This window comes from Bombina bombina, chromosome 11, assembly GCF_027579735.1.
Source record: "Bombina bombina isolate aBomBom1 chromosome 11, aBomBom1.pri, whole genome shotgun sequence".
Classification (NCBI taxonomy): domain Eukaryota; kingdom Metazoa; phylum Chordata; class Amphibia; order Anura; family Bombinatoridae; genus Bombina; species Bombina bombina.
In genome coordinates this window covers 28,716,544-28,739,772 of record NC_069509.1, presented here as the reverse complement: position 1 = coordinate 28,739,772, position 23,229 = coordinate 28,716,544, and the positions used below count along the sequence as shown (strand labels likewise).

At 39.9% G+C, this 23,229-nt stretch overlaps 1 protein-coding gene across 1 annotated transcript in view; it reads right to left on the bottom strand.

Annotated features, from left to right (window-relative positions):
• The window catches only part of LOC128641616 (perforin-1-like), a 41,345-nt gene that overhangs the window by 11,778 nt on the left and 6,338 nt on the right, over positions 1-23,229 (bottom strand). Inside the window, exon 2 of the mRNA XM_053694154.1 lies at positions 8,818-9,382. Coding sequence (XP_053550129.1) covers positions 8,818-9,382 — 565 coding nt within the window. The remainder of the gene's footprint in view (positions 1-8,817; positions 9,383-23,229) is intronic.

Below are 23,229 nucleotides of genomic sequence, written 5' to 3'. Positions count from 1 at the left end.
TTAAGGTTTACTTACACTTTAAAGTATATTTGTTTTTCTATGATACATAAATAACAATATAGGAATAAAGAAATATATATATATATATATATATATATATATATATATATATACATATATATATATATATATATATATATATATATATATATATATATATATATATATATATATATATATATATATATACAGTCATATGCAAAAGTTTAGGCACCCCTGACAATTTCCATGATTTTTATTTATAAATAATTGGGTGTTTGGATCAGCAATTTCATTTTGATCTTTCAAATAACTGAAGGACACAGTAATATTTCAGTAGTGAAATAAGGTTTATTGGATTAAAGGGACAGTCAACACCAGAATTGTTGTTGTTTTAAAAGATAGATAATCCCTTAATTACCAATTCCCCAGTTTTGCATAACCAACACAGTTATAATTATACACATTTTACCTCTGTAATTACCTTGTATCTAAGCCTCAGCAGACTGCCCCCTTATTTTAGTTCTTTTGACAGACTTGCATGTTAGCCAATCAGAGCTGTCTCCATGGTAAATTCATGTGCATGAGCTCAATGTTATCTATATGAAACACACAAACTAATGCCCTCTAGTGGTGAAAAACGATCAAAATGCATTTAGATAAGAGGTGGCCTTAAAGGTCTAAGAAATTAGCATATGAACCTCCTAGGTTTAGCTTTCAACTAAGAATACCAAGAGAACAAAGCAAAATTGGTGATAAAAGTAAATTGGAAAGTTGTTTAAAATGACATGCCCTATTTGAAACATGAAAGCTTTTTTTGGACTTGACTGTCCCTTTAACAGAAAATGTGCAATATGCATCAAAACAAAATTAGACAGGTGCATACATTTGGGCACCCTTGTCATTTTGTCGATTTGAATACCTGTAACTTCCTAGCACTGATTAATTGGAACACACAATTGGTTTGGTGAACCCATTAAGCCTTAAACTTCATAGACAGGTGCATCCAATCATGAGAAATTGTATTTAAGGTGGCCAATTGCAAGTTGTTGTTCTCTTTGACTCTCCTCTAAAGAGTGGCAACATGGGGACCTCAAAACAGCTCTCAAATGACCTGAAAACAAAGATTGTTTAACATTATGGTTTAGGATAAGGCCACAAAAAACTATCACAGAGATTTAAGCTGTCAGTATCCATTGTGAGGAACATAGTGAGAAAATGGAAGACCACAGGCACAGTTCTTGTTAAGGCCAGAAGTGTCAGGCCAAGTAAAATATCGGAGAGGCAAAGGCAAAGGATGGTGAGAACGGCCAAAAACAGCCCACAGACCACCTCCAAAGACCTACAACATCATCTTGCTGCAGATGGTGTCACTGTGTATCGTTCAACAATTCAGTGCACTTTGCACAAGGAGAAGCTGATGCGGAAGAAGCCTTTTCTGCACACACGCCACAAACAGAGTCGCTTGAGGTATGCAAACACACATTTGGACAAGCCATCTTCATTTTGGAAGAAGGTGCTGTGGACTGATTTAGTTATTTAGTCATAACAAGGTGCGTTATGCATGGCGGCAAAAGAACACAGCATTCCAAGACAAACACTTGCTACCCACAGTAAAATTTGGTGGATGTTCCATCATGCTGTGGGGCTGTGTGGCCAGTGCTGGTACTTGGAATCTTGTTAAAGTTGAGGGTTTGCATGGATTCCACTCAATATCAGCAGATACTTGAGAATAATGTTGAGGAATCAGTCACAAAGTTGAAGTTACGCCGGGGCTGGATATTTCAACAAGACAACGACCCAAAACACTGCTCAAAATCTACTCTGGCATTTATGCAGAGGAACAAGTACAATGTTCTGGAATGGCCATCCCAGTCCCCAGACCTGAATATCATTGAAAATCTGTGAGTTGATTTGAAGCGGGCTGTCCATGCTCAGCAACCATCAAACCTAACTGAACTGGAGATGTTTTGCAATGAGGAATAGTCCAAAATACCTTCATCCACAATCCAGACACTCATTATAGGCTATAGCAAGTGTCTAGAGGCTGTTATTTCTGCTATAGGAGGTTCTACTAAATATTGATGTGATATTTCTGTTGGGGTGCCCAAATTTATGCACCTGTCTAATTTCGTTTTAATGCATATTGCACATTTTCCGTTAATCCAATAAACCTCATTTCACTAATGAAATATTACTGTGTCCTTCAGTTATTTGAAAGATCAAAATGAAATTGCTGATCCAAACACCCAATTATTTATAAATGAAAATCATGGGAATTGTCAGGGGTGCCTAAACTTTTGCATACGACTGTATATATATATATGGGGGTTTCTCTACCCATCAACACAACTATAGGAGTTCTCTCAGTCAATAAGAATTAATACTTCAACCTAGCGGAGATGTGTTGAGTGAATTTCCTACATATATTGTAATTGTTTTCTTGTGTTGTTTAAAGGGACACTAAACCTACATTTTTTCTTTCATGATTCGGATAGAGCGCTTTCTAATTTACTCCTATTATCAATTTTTTTTGTTCTCTTGCTATCTTTATATGAAAAAGCAGAAATGCTAGCTTAGGAGCCGGCCCATTTTGGTTCAGCACCCTGGGTAGCGCTACATTTAGCCACCAATCAGCAGGTGCTACCTAAGTGCTGAACCAAAAATGGGCCGTCTCCTAACAAGCTTAGATTTCTGTTTTTCAAATAAAGATAACAAGAGAATGAAGAAAATGTGATAATAGGAGAATAAAAGAAATTTGCTTAAAATTGAATCATGAAAGAAAAAAATTGGGTTTAGTATCCCTTTAAGTGACCGCTGCAAAGCAGAGCGTGGACAACTTTACTAGTACATTTTAGGACTCACCACAACTTAGTTTCTAACAGTTAGCCATTGTGGGCTCACTTCATCAAACCAGGAGCAAGGCATAACATTTTTGTTTTAAAGGAACAGTGTACTGTGATTCCCCCCCCATAAATAATGATCCATTTTACCTTTCAGAATGTATTAAGTTGTTTTAAAAAGTGCATACAGTGAGACCAGATAAGGATGGTTTGTATAAGTATAGAAAAATAAGCTGATCAGGTCTGCTTTTCCTGTAAGCTCAGTCCATTTGATTGGGTTGTGGTTTCAATTAGAAGAAACAGCTATTTCATATTTAAAAATATGCATAAGAAATTATTTCCCATACATTTTAATCCCGGGCTGGTATAACAAATTCATTAAGGGGAACACATTTTTACAGTACACTGTCCCTTTAAGTCAGAATACACTGTTATCTGACTCGCATGTAGTAGTGGTGTATTTAGTATTAATGCTGCCCTAGGCTCTGGGAAATATTCATATTTGCCTCATATAATTCTCACAACCAGAGGCAAGGACTCATGGAGAGTGTAGTGCACCACTACTAGACTACAGGGAATATTTATTTGTATTACAATTAAAGGGCCATGATACCCAAATGTTTAAACACTTGGAAGTGATGCAGTATAGCTGTAAAAAGCTGACTAGAAAATATCACCTGAACATTTCTGTGGGTATCATGGGTATGTAAAAAAGAAATATATTTTACCTCAAAATGTCCTAAGAATTCACTCCCCATTGTAAAGGACTTTAAGCAGCCAATCAGTATGCCTGTCCCGGGACCTGCAGGGGAGCAAGCCTCATGCACACTCATGTTATTTCACTATAAGTTTGCTATGAAGTCTCATGAGATCACAGTAAAAGAGGTCATGACCTCAGCACTGTTGATGCTAATTGGCTGCTGTTCATTTCTTCATTTTATTTAATATTTTTTTTTACCTGCAGCTGTACAGCAGCTGAAGTATAACTTTTTACACAACACTTACTCTGGTGAGCTGAGGAAATTGTGAGGTACAATATCTTCCCTTTTACATAGAGATGCTCAGGTGATATTTTCCTGTCAGCTTTTTACAGTTATACTGCATCACTTCCAAGTGATTTAGCTTATGAGTATTATGAGTATAGTATTGCTGCCCCCCTAAATCATGCTGCTCTAGGCATTGACTAATTTGCTCTAAAACAAAATACCCCCTTCCCATAGAATATAAAGCTTTAATTTTTGCTCAGATATTGAAGTGTGATCCTATTTAAATCAGCACAATCTCAAAGATGTGAAAGTGCCCATTTGTATCAATCTCTGCAAACTACCAAACTATGCCCCAAACTGGAGTTCTATTTATTACCCTTGAAGTCACTCACACCAGAGAGGAGACTTTTATGTGTTTATATTGTTTAGACAGTTAGGATGTGAACACATTGCAGCAAGTGGTCTAGTGCCCTCTGCTGGGCACAGTGAGTTGTAATAACCCAAAGGATGCTGATTATCAATACATTTTCAGATGCCCAATAAAAAAAACCTGAAGATTTATTAAAGGGATACTGAACCCAAACTTTTCCTTTCATGATTCAGATACAGCAGCCATTTTAAGCAACTTTGTAATTTACTCCTATTATCATTTTTTTTTTCATTCTCTTATCTTTATTTTTAAAAAAGCAGGAATGTAAGCTACATGCAGCCACCAATCAACAAGAGCTATCCAGGGTGCAGAACAAAAAAAATGGGCCATCTCGTTAGCTTACATTCCTGCTTTTTCAAACAAAGATACCAAGAGAACTAAGAAAAAATGATAATAGGAGTCAATTTGTTTAAAATTGCTGCTCTATCTGAAAAATAGAAGAAAAAAATTGGGTTCAGTGTCCCTTTAAGCAACAACACACTATCAAAAGTAAAAGAGAGAAAGTTGTGAGACCATACAGAACCATCGTGTGTGTTCCTATGTAAAACAAGAAGATAAAGGGACAGTAAATGTTGGGTTTAATAAATGACCAATGTATGCACCAAACTTGTTAAAGGGACATCAAATCCAAATGTTTCTTTCATGATTCAGATAGAACATACAATTATAAACAACTTTTCAATTTACTTCTATTATCAATGGTTCTTTGTTTTCTTGTTATCCTTTGTTGAAAAGCAGGGATATAAGTTCAGACGTGTGCAAATGTCTGCAGCACTCTATAGCAGCAGTTTTGCAACCATGTTATACATTAGCCAAAGCTCTAGATGGCAGCAGTCATGTAGTGCTTAGGCACGTGCACGCTACCTACCTAGGTATGTCAAATTTGAAAATTTTAAAAATTGTATTCTCTAAATAATGAAAAAAAATGTTTGGTTTTCATGTCCCTTTAATAACCTCACTCCCCCGATTTTCATTTAATCTGTTGAATTTACGCCTCACAGTTGTACTAAAAGGAACCAGTTTATGTCACTGGGTGGTTTGGATGAAATCAGCTTACACTGTAGCTTTGTTGGGGAATATTTATCAAGCTCCGTATGGAGCATGAAGCCCCGTGTTTCTGGCGAGTCTTCTAAAGACCGCTGCTCCATAACCTGTCCGCCTTCTCTGAGGAGGCTGACAGACATCGCCGGAAATCAACCGGATCCAATACGATCGGATTGATTGACACCCCCTGCTAGCGGATCTGCTAGGGGCGGCATTGCACCAGCAGTTCACAAGATGTGCAGCGGACATGATCCGCAATATCGGATCATGTCCAATTGCACCTTATTAAATATGCCCCTTGTGTAAACTGCACTTGCCCATCCCCTTTCTTTCTTGAAAGTGTATGTCTTAAGGGGCTTAAAGGGACACAATACCCAAATGTTGAAGCGTGATGCAGCATAACTGTTAAAAACTAACAAGAAAATATAACCTGAACATCTCTATGTAAAAAGGAAAATATTTTACCTCAAAATCTTCTAAGATTTCACACCCCATTGTAAAGAGACTTTAAGCAGCCAATCAGGATGCAAGTCCCAGGACTTGCAAGGGAGCCTGCATCTAGCATGTGCAGGGACATCCTTGTTATTTTCTTCTTCAGTTTAAGTAAGTTCTATGAAATCTCATGAGATCACAGCAAAGCAAAGCATGACCCCAGCAACACTGATGCTGATTAGCTATTGTACTGATGCTGATTAGCTATTGTACAGATGCTGATTAGCTATTGTACTGATGCTGATTAGCTATTGTACAGATGCTGATTAGCTATTGTACAGATGCTGATTAGCTATTGTACTGATGCTGATTAGCTATTGTACTGATGCTGATTAGCTTTTATACAGATGCTGATTAGCTATTATACAGATGCTGATTAGCTATTATACAGATGCTGATTAGCTATTGTACTGATGCTGATTAGCTATTGTACAGCTGCTGATTAGCTATTGTACAGATGCTGATTAGCTATTGAACTGATGCTGATTAGCTATTGTACTGATGCTGATTAGCTATTATACAGATGCTGATTAGCTATTGTATTGATGCTGATTAGCTATTGTACAGATGCTGATTAGCTATTGTACAGATGCTGATTAGCTATTGTACAGATGCTGATTAGCTATTATACAGATGCTGATTAGCTATTGTACTGATGCTGATTAGCTATTGTACAGATGCTGATTAGCTATTGTACTGATGCTGATTAGCTATTGTACAGATGCTGATTAGCTATTGCACAGATGCTGATTAGCTATTGCACAGATGCTGATTAGCTATTGTACATATGCTGATTAGCTATTGTACTGATGCTGATTAGCTATTGTTTTTTTTTAATTTACAGTTTGACAACAGCTGAAGTATATCTGTTACCAGAGCACTTGCTCTGGTGAGCGGAATACATTTGAGGTAAAATATTTTCCATTTTTACATAGAGATGCTCATTTGATATTTTCATGTCAGCTTTTTACAGTTATGCTGCATCACTTTCAAGTTAGTTAGCATATGAGTATTATGTCCCTTTAAGACTGCACCAGTTTCAGGCATTGGTGCGGGCAGCACAATTTTCTGATTGGCCATAGAGCCCAAAAACATAAACTTAAAAAAAAAATCTTTGTCCGAGGAAATAAAAGAGGGGAAATAAGAGCAAAAATATCCATGTCAACCTATGTACATGCCTAGAGTCCCGCTATAATGTGGGAGTACTTGTGTTAAGTAACCTGATTGGTCACCTTATTTGGGACTCTAGTCACCAGATTTATTTCCAGCCCCAGATTTAACCTTACCAAACAGGACCAATAAGGTCATCAAATGCCAATGTTGAAAATGTAATGTATGGTAAAAATAGCAGTTTGTAGAAAAAATAGGATCTGGCTTGATAATGGGGGAGCGGTGGAGACTAGAAAAGGCCACGTAGATATCTTAACAAAATGACACATAAAAGTTCAGAACCAAGGAATGATTAAACCATAATAAATTGCTCTGTGGCTTGTGATCACTCTAGGAGCAACCTCTATTTGCCAAAAATCTGCCTTTCACTGATAAGACCTTCTCTGCAATAGATCAGCCTGGTCCCTCATAAAAAGGATAGTCCAGTCCCTAAACACCAGATAATACAACTCTGAACAAGGGGATTTTTGGGGCTGGAATATCTATTTTTGGGCAAAGAAAGGCTGCAGGGTGGTGACTAGCCCCAGAACAAGTTATTGAGGTTAATAATGACCCTTTGAGATTGCTGTCCCTGAGGGTGATGTGGGTATTTAGAAATGCCCAGCGTGTCTAGAGAAATATGGCTGCATCTCAAGAAGAAGTAACAAAAAGGTGGAAATGTAGGTCTACGATTATTTGATATTTCATTGGTTGGGTTTAAAGAGACACTGAACCCAATTTTTTTCTATCATGATTCAGATAGAGCATGCAATTTTAAGCAACTTTCTAATCTACTCCTATTATCAAATTATTTTCATTCTCTTGGTATCTTTATTTGAAATGCAAGAATGTAAGCTTAGATGCCGGCCAATTTTTGGTGAACACACTGTGTTGTTCTTGCTGATTGGTGGGTAAATTCACCTACCAATAAACAAGTGCTTTTCAAATAAAGAAAGCAAGAAAACAAAGAAAAATTGATAATAGGAGTAAATAAGAAAGTTGTTTAAAATTGCATGCTCTATCTGAATCACAAAAGAAAAAATTTGGGTTCAGTGTCTCTTTAATGTTTTAGGCGGCACCAGTCTTATATACTACAGGAAGATCCTGTAAGAGGAACATTATGGCAAAAAGAAACTACTCCAGGTCCACTGCTCCTGTTCACTACTCCTGGTCACTACTCCTGGTCACTACTCCTGGTCACTACACCTGGCCACTACTCCTGGTAACTACTCCTGGTAACTACTCCTGGTCACTACTCCTGGCCACTACTCCTGGCCACTACTCCTGGTCACTACTCCTGGCCACTACTCCTGGTAACTACTCCTGGTAACTACTCCTGGTCACTACTCCTGGTCACTACTCCTGGTAACTACTCCTGGTAACTACTCCTGGTCACTACTCCTGGCCACTACTCCTGGTAACTACTCCTGGTCACTACTCCTGGTCACTACTCCTGGTCACTACTCCTGGTAACTACTCCTGGTAACTACTCCTGGTCACTACTCCTGGCCACTACTCCTGGTAACTACTCCTGGTCACTACTCCTGGTCACTACTCCTGGCCACTACTCCTGGTAACTACTCCTGGTCACTACTCCTGGTCACTACTGCTGGCCACTACTCCTGGTCACTACTCCTGGTAACTACTCCTGGTCACTAGCCACAGAACAGGCTTTTATGAGTTTGTTCATTCGTTGGTTGAACGCTTATTTCACCTTATTTATAGTCTCTCCTGCTTCACCTTTATGAAGCTGACACCTGTACACACACAAATGTATACTGTATATTACATATTTAGCGTAATTCTTAGGTTGATTTTCATCTTTCTGTAAATGGATAAAGAAATGTACAAACAATATATGTGCCATACAGTGATGTGTTATGTGTTTAAATACCTGTAATACGAACATGTCAGCTGCAGGCTGCTGAAACTGTATCTGTCTGTGCTGGACTTGGACTCTGTAAACTTTGTTAACTCAGACTGTGACCCTGCAAGCACAACCTTGGCGTTGACCTGTTTAACTGTGAGATCAAGACTCGCTGACCATTCTTTATTAAGCATAGCAGAAGATTCCTCAATCAATGAAAGAGCTGAGCGTGAGACCTTACTGGATACTTTCCTTGTACATTGGGTCTTAGGTCTCCATTGCACAACGCTCATGGGCAGTTTCTGTAATGCATTATTCATGTGAGGGTTGTGGCACAGTGTGCATTTCTCATCTGGTCCAGAATAACTTTGTACATCTATGAGCAAAAGCTTGGTTGGTTTCATGGTCACAATGTTAAAACCCTGACCCACAAGGGTATGACCTGGCACAAAAGGGAGCTGCTTGCATTGTGCACCATGGCCAGTTTGGCAGGCGTATGTAAGGTTGGGATCCCCAGAACAGGAGGATATAGGGTGCAAAACGAGCTGAACAATAAGAAGCAGCATGGCTTTATGGGTAAATTGATTTTGTCCTGGAAGAAAAAAATGAAGGAAAAAGAAAGGTTAAAAATGAATTAAAAACACAAAACATGAACTATTCCAAACCTTTCACAATATTCTTGTACAATATTTTTAAAAGGACATAGAGCAAGATTCACATAGATGGTACCATTTAAAATAAGTTTCCATTTAACTTCTATTATCAAATGTACTTTGTTCTCTTTGTATCCTTTGTTGTTAGCAGGTAGGCAGGCTTAGAAGAGTGCATGTGTCTGGATCACTATAAGGCTGCAGTTTTGCAAGAATGATTTAACTATGTTATACATTGTGCAAACACTTCTGTCATCTACTGCTCAAAAGCATTCTTGCAAAACCGTTGCCATATAGTTCTTCAGACACGTGCCCTTCCTACCTAGGTATGCTCTTCAACAAAGGCTACATGAGAACAAAGTCAATTTGATAATATAAGTAAATTGGAAAGATTTAGAAGTGTGTGTTCCATCTGAATCATTGGATTTCATGTCCCTTTAACATTAAACAAATTGAGAAATTTACCGCAGTCTTGATTGACAATTAGAATTTAGCGTTCGGAAATTAACCCGTTATTTGCTTTGTGCTTTGAATTTTATGAAGTGTTTATTTGGATCACACAAATGTAAAATCACAGATCAAACATTTGAATGTTTTTTTCAAGATTCCCATTCTGGATCTTGCTAAATTGTTGGGACATTTGTTTGCTCCCCCCTCCTACCCCGGCTCTGCCCACCGTCACTACCCACAAGGCTTCTCATCTCCCTGCCCCAGTAAGTCTCTGCAAAATATTAGGAGGTGTGTTTTGTGCATAAAAAAAATACGTTAAGGTTACGTTAAAGCCTTTTAAACTAGAAGCTTGTGCATAACTCATCCTTGTGCACAGATTGCTCATTGGCTGAAAAGGACACTCCCTGCAGCTTTATTGAGGCAGGAATCTACTCAGCTTAAAGGGACATGAAACCAATGTTTTTCTTTTGTGATTCAGACAGAGCAAACAATTTTAAACAACTTTCCGATTTACTTCTATGATCAAATTTGCTTTATTCAGTTGGTATCCTTTGTTGAAGGACCTGTAATTACTACTACTGGGAACTAGTTGAACACATTGGGTGCGCCAATGACAGCTAGCTCCCAGTAGTGCATTCCTGCTCCTAAACCTACCTAGGCATGCTTTTCAACAACAGATATCAAGAGAGTACAGCAAATTAGATAAAATAAATAGATTAAAAAGGTGTTTATGCTTTGCATGCGCTATCTGAATCATGAACGTTTTTTTATGTTTGACTTTTTTGACTTTACTGTCCATTTAGAAAGCATAAAAAGTATTTTATTTCCCAGCTTAACTGAATATATATATATATACTGTATGTATATATATATATATATATATATATACATATATACATACATATATATCAGCAAAATACACTCTTTATATACAACAAAAATCAGTTTTATGACCCTCCAAATATTATAGAATTGTACTATTGTGTTCATACTTCATATTTATAAAAAAATATATATACTTTTCACAAACCAAGTCCCCCATGGTAATGAAAGAATCTTTATCACACAGTAATATTATTAGATCCTGAAAATATTGCATTTCATATCAGAATATGCCCTTTTTCTGTATTAAAATGCTTAGAAATAGATAGATAATCTGATATGAAATAAATTATGCTTTTATGGAAATTAAATTAACAGTGTAGTCATTATTTTCTTTGTTTAACCTAAAAAAACGAAATTTTAGAATGTATTACAGTATTTATTATTACTTTTTATTTAAATAAACTATTTTTTTCTTGTCAGACTTACAAAGGTGCGTCTCTCTCCACCAATAAAGAGTGAGAGCTGCCATTGTCAGCCAGCTAGTGCTAACACGAAGGACACAACTAATATGGCTACGTTCATTTCAATTTAAACAAGGTACCGAGTACCCAGCTGTCCTGCATTTTGTGGGATTGCCATAGGTGTATGAGCTTTGCCTGCTGTCCCTATTAAAGCACCCTAGGACCTTGTAAAAGTACCAAGCACTGCCTAACCGTGTCCCCAGACCTTCTTACACCGAACCAGCTCTGCTAATCCCCCCACCTGCTCTGCACCAGTGCTGGTCTTAGATACAGTATCAACAGATACTTACACTACCTGCTGAATTATTTAAGATTAAAAATGAATTAAAATCATTTTTACACTAATAAAATTTAGCTCAGTAATAACCCAACAAACACGTATGCCCCCTATACCAATAATGTCCCTGTTCAAATCCATTAAAATGGCAGAAACACATATTCCTATGATTTTGGAGCACAATTGTACACTTGTCCCCTTTTAGCATCACAGCACTACTAAAAGGGATACATTAATATACAGGTCCTTCAATCTGAGATGTAATTGCTGAACCGATGATCGCTATTCTCTTTGCCCCTAATACATTTATATTTGGCTTTTGAGTTAGATTAACAACGCAGATAATGACACTGTGCTGTGATTTCCCCATCTTCACTATCATTTTGCCTCGCCCCCCTTGTAAATCTCATTACCCAAGGTTCACTTGGGGTGGATGCCAGAGGTTCGGCCGGGCGCCCCTTGGGATTTCTGTATTTTGGTTTTCGGTATTTTACAAGTTAGGGATTTTATTTTTTCTGCATTTTAAAATTCGGGATTATGTTGTGTCGGCATTTTTAAGTTTCGGTATTTAGAACTTTGGGATTTCGGCATTCTGTCTTGTGTACTTCGGTCTTTTGTTATAGACCCAAATGCACCTTTACACATTTCATTTCTTTTGACTTTTCTATCCCTTTAAGTTTAAGCTGCCATAGGAAATTCATTCTGAACAACATCCTTAACAAATATCAGAGGAAATTAAATAAAACATTTTTGTGATATAAGATTTTTGTCTGTGCACGTCTAGTATGTGATATGTAGCGCTGCATTATGCTGAAGTGTTAATAACATCAAAGTGTTATATAAAAATAGGTACAAGTTTTATAGATAGAAAAATGAACAACTGCCTGTAAGATTGTTAGATCCTTTCTGTCCCCATTGTAACTTTTAACATAATTTATTTGTGTCTTGTTATACAAAATAAATATTACATGTTAATAGTCTGTAATAAATCACTTTGATATGTATTTAATTCAGAAGCCTCATGTTAGATTTGTTTTAAGTGTATTGCAGACAGTCTTTTAATAATAAAACTGTCTATGAACATCTTATAGAATAGAAACCACTTGAAGGGATATTGAAGCAATTTTTATATCCTTCAGAAAAAAAAAAGATTTATCTACAAAAATCTCCATAGGCTTTAAAGGTGTTTTTATTTTGAAAACCACTAGTTATGTTTTTTTCTAAAGGCTTGTGATCAATCCTATAGTTTGTAGGGTATGTGAGCATGATTATGTTATCTGCTGGGGCCAGTTGAGGACAGATATATATTAGCTTCTAAACTGACTAAGCAATCACTCTGTAAGATGTTGCAGGGGCAAGTCCTATATCTTTCAAGATGCATTCAGCCTATACAGGGTAATGGGAACATTTTTTTTTTCTCTCAAAGTTAATTTACAGGAGAAAAAAAAAGCAAAATAAATAATGAAAATTCATTATAACATTTATTTTAATACTTAAAGTTAAAGATTTTATAGGGAATTTAATTTTGAGTTTATTGCCCCTTTAAATATCTGAGCAATTTGCTTAACTAACAAATCATTACGCTATTGTTTGTGCAAATTAATATTCCAACAAATAGCAATTTCATTTGCAAGATCCGACTAAAAATAAACTTCTTCATTTATAAAATTTGGTCTTTCCTAAACTCATACCCATGTGAAGCGTTTTCAGCGTAGTTGGAATAGAAAGAGTTAATAATGCTCTTACAACACAATATTCAGATTCTGGACATAGAAATAGAGTGGACGTGGTAAAAAAGATGATTTTTCGATACCTGTTACTTTGCAGAGTGACAAACCCAGCTCCTGACACAGGATGTGGCCGATAGAGACGGTTTGTACACGGAACAATAAAAAATATTTGTGTCAGAGGCTTCTCGATGCGTCTAATATAAAAAATAAAGGAACAGTAATAGATGTATAATATAATGAATATAATATAAAATGCTTAAAGTGAAGGTAAAGTTACATTGTTGTCGATCTTGAAAAATATTCTTTGTCCCAAATCAATATGACTTTCATTCATAATTTTTTTTACATTTCAGTGTAAATAAAGTAATACCCGTAATAAATCACTTTTTGAAGCTCCGCAAATTCAACCCGTGTTTCTTTGTTTTTTTTAATGTCTCGATCACGTTTTCAGATTACCCAATTGAAAATGTGGCCGTTAGGCGGCCGTCACTCCACATCATCCGCCTCCTTGATGTTCTGAGCATGCGCTATCCTACGTAATCGGCTAAACGATATGAAGAATGCAGCTGCTCTCTTGTCTTGCATAACATAGTACTGAATGAAAATAGTTATTCATTAAATACTATGTTTAGAAGCAGATTAACGCATGTGCTTTGGATAAATGGGTTGCCGATTTGCGCATGCGCAGTAGAGAGTGCAATCGCGATTTGCACAGGCGCAGTTGACTGAGCATCGTGGACACGCTTTTGAGAGACGTATAGAGCGGGTGGGACCGCTTTATACGTCATAGACCTGCATAGCCGGAAATAGAGGTTGGGAGGAGTCACAATAGAAACGGTAGGGATTAATAAATATATATAACTTGATAAATATAAAAGTAATAGATAAAAAAAGTTAGCGATTAGATTATGGTGAGATTAAATAATGCATTGATGTGTTCCAAATCTTAAAACTTTACCTTCACTTTAAATAGACATAAAATCCAGGTTTTTTTCTTTCATAATTCAGACAGAACATACACAATTTTAACCCCTTATCTACCACAACATAACCTGTATGTCGCTGGTCATTAAGTAATTTTTTTTGTTATTATACCCTCCCTTCAGCTGGCCACCGGAAATAGTGCGGTCTCGCCGCTGGTGGCGGGACACACGCAATTATAACCAAAAAACTGCTTAATGACCATTAACATACACGGTCCTTAAGGGGTTAAACAACTTTCCAATTTATTTCAATTGTTGAATTTGTTTCTTTTTCTTGGTTTTCTTTGTTGAAAAGCATATCTAGGTAGTCTCAGGAGCTGTTGACTGGTGTCTGCACATGTATGCCTCTTGTTATTGGCTCCCAGATGTGCTTTAACTAAGGATACCAAAACACTGAATTGTAAAGTTGTTTAAAAGGATATGCTTTATCTTAATCATAAAAGAAAAATTGTGGGTTTCATGTCCCTTTATTTACTCACAATGAAACAACTTTCCAGTATCCTTTAATTTTAAATGTGCCCCCTTTTCTGTAATTTAAGTCTGAAAATTTATTTTCCAGACCTGAAAACCGAACAGATGGCAGCTGCCACAAGGCTAAACCTGACACATATATCCCTAATTTGTCATCTTATCATTTCTGCAGATGCCAAACAATGGAGGATTTGATACAATGACAGAGGCAACCCCTGGTATCTCCAGACACAAGGCTCCTCCAGATAAAGAAAATAGTAGTTGAAATTTGACCATTGAAAAACAACTGTAGCAAAGTATTAATATGCTCTAATATAGTTCAGACCCTGCTAGTATGGTAATCTGTTGGAAGACTGCAGTAAATTGTTGTAATGTTTAATGTCACTTTAATTGCTCTTGTTTATTTATCACATACATCTGCAACACATTGAAGCATCTGGGGTGCACACAACCAATTGGAAGCAGCATATGTATGTAGCCACTAATCATGGGCTATGTCCTGCTCAAGAGTAGTTATCTTGTGGCTCAATAGTGAGAATTTAGTCATGTGTTTAACACCTTTATGAAACCAGTAATAAACAGATAAAGAATGGGCCCAGAAATAAACATTAGATAAAGATTTAGGATTGAAAATGATAGACTCCTTTAATTAAAGATTTGTGAAGCATCTATATCTTCCTCTAACTGTATTCACTAAAGCTCTTCCATCTGTTTGTTCTGTAGTGAATCAGCTACATGAAATAACGTAGGAACTAGTGATGCTAAAGACGTTGTTCAGATTGGTGACTTTTTAGTAAATTCTGCCCCACATTCCATTGAATACCTAGAACTTGGTGAGTGAGAAGAACCATTGGTTTCCGGTTAAAGTGTTTATTTTTATATCTGTGTCAGCTGTTCCTACTACTGCTATATCTCCTTGATCCCAGCCCCTGACTACCCCTTTAACATACACCACTCTAAGTACACACCATTGCACCCCCCCCCCACAGAACAGTAATGGTACCAACCTCACCCATAATGGCTCTGGCAAACGAGTGTCTCTATCCCGATAAGATAACGCTCTTTGCGCTAGTGAGATTATCTAAGACATAACTTTAGTACTGAGAGATCCTTCAAACATTTTTTTGTAAAGGTTTTAGCTTAAGAGCTGTTTAACTCACTATGCAGGGTTCTGGGTGTGTAGAAGAGACACGTGCATTGCAAAATAATGCTCAGAAAAGCCTCCAAAGATTTATCTCCATACTGCGGGGTTTGATAATCAGGACCTCTAATCCAATCTAAGGGGGCCGATTTAATAACCCCTGTATCGGCCCCAATGTAACTGTTTCCGCGCGAGCCCTCAGGCTCACTGGAAACAGGAGTTAAGAAGCAGCAGTCTTAAGACCGCTGCTCCTTAACTCATACGCCTCCTCTGAGGCTGCGATCTGCAATCCGCCCGATCGCGTACCATCAGGTTGATTGACACTCCCTGAATTTGCGGGGCCAGCATTGCAATATTAAATGCCGACAGAGTATCTCTCTAACTCTCTTTCTATCTCACTCTCTCTCTCTAACTCTCTCTCTTTATTTATTTATTTATTTCTAACTCTATCTCTCTCTCTCTTTCTAACTCTCTAACTCTCTCTGTCTCTTCTTCATATTTCCTTCTTTCTCTATCCCTCTCTTTCCTGTGCTATTGCTCTTTCTCTCTCTCTCTCTTTCTCTGTCTCTCTCACTCACTCTCTCTCTCACTCTTGCTCTTACTCTTTCGGTCTCTTTCAATTTCTTTCTATTTCCCTCTCTTTCTTTCTATCTCTCTCTAACTCTCTTTCTCTCTCTGTCTCTTTATCCTTTTTCCTCTTTCCTTCTCTCTTTCCCTCTCTTTCTCTCTCTCTCAATCTCTCCTAAACTCTCTCTCTTTCTCTGTCTCTTTATCATTCTTCATCTTTCCTTCTCTCTTCCTCTCTCTTTCCTGTGCAATTGCTGTCTCTTTCTCTAGGGAGCCAATTGAAAAAAATCCCTTAAACTAGACGTGGTTTTCCACGCCGACACTCGCAGGGGCAGCCCTCCTGGAATTCTATTAAAAAATGGGCAGTTGAGATGTCTACCATAGAATAGTGATGTTGCGAACCTAAAATTTTGCGTTCGTGAACAGCGAACGTGAACTTCCGCAAAAGTTCACGAACGGGCGAACCGGGCGAACCGCCATAGACTTCAATAGGCAGGCGAATTTTAAAACCCACAGGGACTCTTTCTGGCCACAAAAGTGATGGGAAAGTTGTTTCAAGGGGACTAACACCTGGACTGTGGCATGCCGGAGGGGGATCCATGGCAAAACTCCCATGGAAAATTACATAGTTGATGCAGAGTCTGTTTTTAATCCATAAAGGGCATAAATCACCTAAAATTTCTAAATTGTTTGGAATAACGTGCTTTAAAACATCAGGTATGATGTTGTATCGTTCAGGTAGTGTAAGGGTTACGCCCGCTTCACAGTGACCGACCAAACTCCCCGTTTAACGCACCACAAACAACCGCAAACAGTCCATTTGCACAACCGCAAACTCCCCATTTGCACAAGGTTGGATACCAAGCTAGCCATGTCCCGTTCCTTGTCCTCACTGATGTCACTGCGCGTGCAATCACTTCCTGGGGTAACAGAAAATGCTCCACCCACAAGATGCTCCTATTATATTACTGCACTGAGGATGCTGCCTGTATCTGTGTGTCCTGCTCCCTGGCCGGAGAGCACAGGGGGCACCAGGTGGAGCTGCTGAATGAGGCTTCTGAGAAGAAGAAAAAGAAACTGAGAAATGATCTGCAGAAACTGACCACAAAGAGAGAGGAGACTGAGAAAAGAGTCCAGAGTCTGCAGAAGCACAGGAGGGGGGTGCAAGAGAAAGCAGCAGGTGTAACAGAGAGACTCACTGCCCTGATTAGGGACATCAGGGAACAGCTGGAAGACCAAGCGAAGCGAGTCCTCCTGAGTGAGATCACCCGGCAGCAGGAGCAGGTTTTACTCACAATCTCTGATCTGATCCAGCAGCTGGGAAAAAGAGAACGACGAGCTAACCAGGAAGATTTGTCACATTGAGGAGCTGTGCAACATGACTGACCCATTAACTGTCCTACAAGAACAGGAATCACACAGAGATGAGATGCTTGGTCGGTCCTCCTACTTCCAATTTGGGGCACTGCGCGTGCAATCTAATGTGCCACCAGATAGGAGTGGTGTGTTAACTAGTACTATTCTTATCAGTTTAATCCCTGTTATGTCCCCTATCAGGGGACGTGTATATGGCATCGATTTTAGGAACCCGGAGATGATTTTAGGAACCGGGAGATCGAAAAAGATGCTTGGACACCCAGTACAGGTCGTTCTCCTTCAGCCTTTTTATACGAGGGTCCCTCAACAGGCACTACAGCATGAAAGACCCCATATGCCATTACTTTTGCACAATCGAGTACAGGTTGGGGATAGCTTGGTCGGTCCTCCTACTTTAAATTTGGGGCACTGCGCGTGTAATCTAATGTGCCACCAGATAGGAGTGGTGTGTTAACTAGTACTATTCTTATCAGTTCATACCTCCCAACATTTCAAAATTCAAAAGAGGGACACCCCCCCCGCAAAAAAATTGAAATGTGGTGGGCGGGGCTTAAAAAAATAAATAAATATAAATAAATAAAGTCATATATTTTAATACACTTAGGCAGCAAATCAAACACAAGCTCAAACCACTGGTATGGCTATGTGAGCGCTGTATTTAATTAGCCTTTGCAAAGATATTTTTATCTTAATTGCACATTTATTAATACATTCTTTAAAACTACTCTCTGCATTCCCCATTAATATTCTAGATTCTGGCCTTTAAAGTCAGCAAAAATGCACAGTAGCACGCTACATAGCATACACTTACACATGCAGATACACACACACACACTACATAGCATACACTTATACATGCAGATACACACACACTACATAGCATACACTTATACATGCAGATACACACACTACATAGCATACACTTACACATGCAGATACACACACACTACATAGCATACACTTATACATGCAGATACACAGACACTACATAGTATACACTTATACATGCAGACACATACACACTACATAGCTTACACTTATACATGCAGATACACACACACACTACATAGCATACACTTATACATGCAGCATACACTTATACATGCAGATACACACACTACATAGTATACACTTATACATGCAGCATACACTTATACATGCAGATACACAGACACTACATAGTATACACTTATACATGCAGACACACACACACTACATAGCATACACTAATACATGCAGATACACACTTATACATGCAGATACACATACACACACTACATAGCTTACATTTATACATGCAGACACACACACACTACATAGCATAAACTTATACATACAGATACACACACACAGTTATGGATACAGATAGACACACACACTACATCATATATGGGTATCTGTAATTCATTGTTTGGGGTCCTGGGGTTGGCAAGCACATTAGCTGGCAGTCTGCGGCTGCCACTGTTCGTTACACTGTTCGTTACCCTGGTATTAGCACTGCTCATTGTATAAAACTGAAGGCATGCTAGTATTATCACCAGGGGTTAGATATCATCATTACCAGAGGTAGGTTAGAGAGGTCACCATTACCCGTGGTCAGAGTGTATACAGCCTTCTTACTCCTGCTTAACCCACACACCATTCCTTTTCCACAGGGAATATAACAGGTATCTAACCCTGTGAGAGCAAAGCCAGCTGCTTTTTTTTAAATGCCTGGGGAAAATCAGGACAGATGGCTAGCAACTCGGGACAGAGGGACAGACCCCTAAAATCGGGACTGTCCCGCGAAAATCGGGACAGTTGGGGGGTATGTCAGTTTAATCCCTGTTACGTCCCCTATCGATTTTAGGAACCCGGAGATGATTTTAGCAACCGGGAGATGGAAAAAGATGCTTGGTTGGTCCGGCCACGAGATAGATAGATACATAGATTAGATAGATAGATCAATAGATGCAATAGATACATTTGATGATAGATACAATAGATAGATTGATAGATTTGATAGATAAATAGATAGATTTGATAGATAGATAATTTCCCAGACAGAGAATTACAAGACGGGCAGTCTGAGACCCATGGTAAGGTTCCCAGAGGCAGTTGCGGGGCCCGAGGCTCTGAATTTGGGGCACTGCGCGTGCAATCTACTGTGCCACCAGATATGAGTGGTGTGTTAAGTAGTACTATTCTTATCAGTTTAATCCCTGTTACATCCCCTATCAGGGGACGTGTATATGGCATTGATTTATGAAATTTTGGCCGTGTACCTTCCACTGCGGTGTCCCAATAGCTACAAATTTTTGGAACACCTCAGACTCCACCAGCTTGTATGGTAAAAGCTGGCGGGCTAAGAGTTCAGACAAGCCAGCTGTCAAATGCCGGGCAATGGGGTGACTTTGTGACATTGGCTTCTTACGCTCAAACATGTCCTTGACAGACACCTTGACAGACACCGCGTCAAGGTTCCGAGCGGAAGCTGTAGAAGATTGGGTGTCCTGTGTTAGCCAGTCAACTATGTGCTCTGAAGTTTTCGAGTTCAGGGTACGTGGCCTCTGAACACTGGGCATTATTCTAGGGACAAAGGGAATCACAGCACCACGACTACGATGGCCCCTGCGGGGTGGCCTGCCTCTGCCTGTCATTTTTTTTTTGATTAGTGGTACTATGCGTGCAAGCTACTTTGACAACAGATATGAGTGGTGTGTTAAGTAGTACTATTCTTATCAATATAATCCCTGTTACGTCCCCTATCAGGGGACGTGTATATGGCATGGATTTTAGGAACCGGGAGATGGAAAAATATGCTTTGTCGGTCCTCCTACTTCAAATTTGGGGCACTGCGCATGCAATCTAATGTGCCACCAGATAGGAGTGGTGTGTTAAGTAGTACTATTCCTATCAGTTTAATCCCTGTTATGTGCCTTTTTTTTGTTTGATTTTTGAAGCCACAGTGCAGAACCAGAGGCCAGAAAAATTTGGCATGTACACATGCCTGAAAAATTAGGTATTGTTGCAGACGCTGCTGTAGCAGCGGCCAGAAAATTTGATGTTTGTTTCCCTGGCAGAAAGTGCCCTAAACATGGCGGCTTGAACCCTAGTTGGTGGCGGATAAGTCACGCAAGTCATCCTGCATTCGGAGATAAAATACAGCAGCGTGTGTACCATTTTTAGCCCAAGGCAGCTCATCTCATTAGGCCTTTTTTACTCGAATGTATCGCCCAATGTCAGTCCCTTCGGGATCCATCCCTCATTCAGCTTAATAAAGGTGAGGTAATCGAGACTTTTTTGACCTAGGCGACTTCGCTTCTCAGTGACAATACCTCCTGCTGCACTGAAGGTCCTTTCCGACAGGACACTTGAAGCGGGGCAGGCTAGAAGTTCTATTGCAAATTGTGATAGCTCAGGCCACAGGTCAAGCCTGCACACCCAGTAGTCAAGGGGTTCATCGCTCCTCAGAGTGTCGACATCTGCAGTTAAGGCGAGGTAGTCTGCTGCCTGTCGGTTGAGTCGTTCTCTGAGGCTGGACCCCGAAGGGCTGTGGCGATGCATAGGAGTTAAAAAGGTCCGCATGTCCTCCATCAACAACACGTCTGTAAAGCGTCCTGTCCTTGCCGGCGTGGTCGTGGGAGGAGGAGTATTACTTTCACCTCTTCCCCTGTTAGATTCCCGTTGTGCTGTGACATCACCCTTATACGCTGTGTAAAGCATACTTTTTAATTTATTTTTGAACTGCTCCATCCTTTCCGACTTGCGGGAATTCGGTAATATTTCAGGCACTTTATGCTTATACCGGGGGTCTAGTAGCGTAAACACCCAGTACAGTTCGTTCTCCTTCAGCTTTTTTATACGAGTGTCCCTCAACAGGCACGACAGCATGAAAGACCCCATTTGCACAAGGTTGGATGCCGAGCTACTCATGTCCCGTTCCTCGTCCTCACTGATCTCACTGAAGGTATCTTCTTCCCCCCAGCCACGTACAACACCACGGGTACCAGATAGGTGACAACAAGCACCCTGGGATGCCTGTTGTGCTTGGTCTTCCTCCTCCTCCTCAAAGCCACATTCCTCCTCTGACTCCTCTTCCTCACAATCCTCTTCCAGCGTTGCCGCTGGTCCAGCAAGCGATGCTGATAAGGCTGTTTCTGGTGGTGATGATTGTGACCACAACACTTCCTCTTCACGCTCATTTATGGCCTGATCCAGCACTCTTCGCAGGGCACGCTCCAGGAAGAAAACAAATGGTATGATGTAGCTGATGGTGCCTTCGGTGCGACTGACTAGGTTTGTCACCTCCTCAAAAGGACGCATGAGCCTACAGGCATTGCGCATGAGCGTCCAGTAACGTGGCAAAAAAATTCCCAGCTCCCCAGAGGCTGTCCTAGCACCCCGGTCATACAAATACTCGTTAACGGCTTTTTCTTGTTAGAGCAGGCGGTCGAACATTAGGAGTGTTGAATTCCAACGTGTCGGGCTGTCGCAAATCAAGCGCCTCACTGGCAGGTTGTTTCACCGCTGGATATCTGACAAGTGCGCCATGGCTGTGTAGGAATGCCTGAAATGGCCACACACCTTCCTGGCCTGCTTCAGGACATCCTGTAAGCCTGGGTACTTATGCACAAAGCGTTGTACAATCAGATTACACACATGTGCCATGCACGGCACATGTGTCAACTTGCCCAATTTCAATGCCACCACCAAATTACTTCCGTTGTCAGAAACCACTTTGCCGATCTCCAGTTGGTGCGGAGTCAGCCACTGATCAACCTGTGTGATCAGAGTGAACAGGAGTGCTGCTGTGGTGTGACTCTCTGCTTTCAGGCAAGTCAACCCCAAGACGGCGTGACACTGCCGTATCCGGGATGTGGAATAGTACCTGGGGAGCTGTGGGGGTGCCATTGATGTGGAGCAAGACGCTGCAGCAGAAGAGGACTCCGCCGAGGAGGTTATGGAAGAGGATGGAGTAGGAGGAGTAGAGGAGGTGGCAGCAGGCCTGCCTGCAAGTCGTGGTGGTGTCACCAACTCCTCTGCAGAGCCAGGCATTCCATGCTTGACAGCCGTCAGCAGGTTTACCCAATGCGCAGTGTAGGTGATATACCTGCCCTGACCATGCTTTTCAGACCAGCTATAAGTGGTCAGATGGACCCTTGCCCCAACACTGTGTGCCAGACATGCCATTACTTCCTTTCGCACAATTGAGTACAGGTTGGGGATTGCCTTTTGTGCAAAGAAATTTTGGCCGGGTACCTTCCACTGTGGTGTCCCAATAGCTACAAATTTTTGGAACGCCTCAGACTCCACCAGCTTGTATGGTAAAAGCTGGCGGGCTAAGAGTTCAGACAAGCCAGCTGTCAGACTCCGGAAAGGGGGTGACTTTGTGACATTGGCTTCTTACGCTCAAACATGTCCTTGACAGACACCTGATTGTGGGCAGATGAGCAGGAACTGCTCCG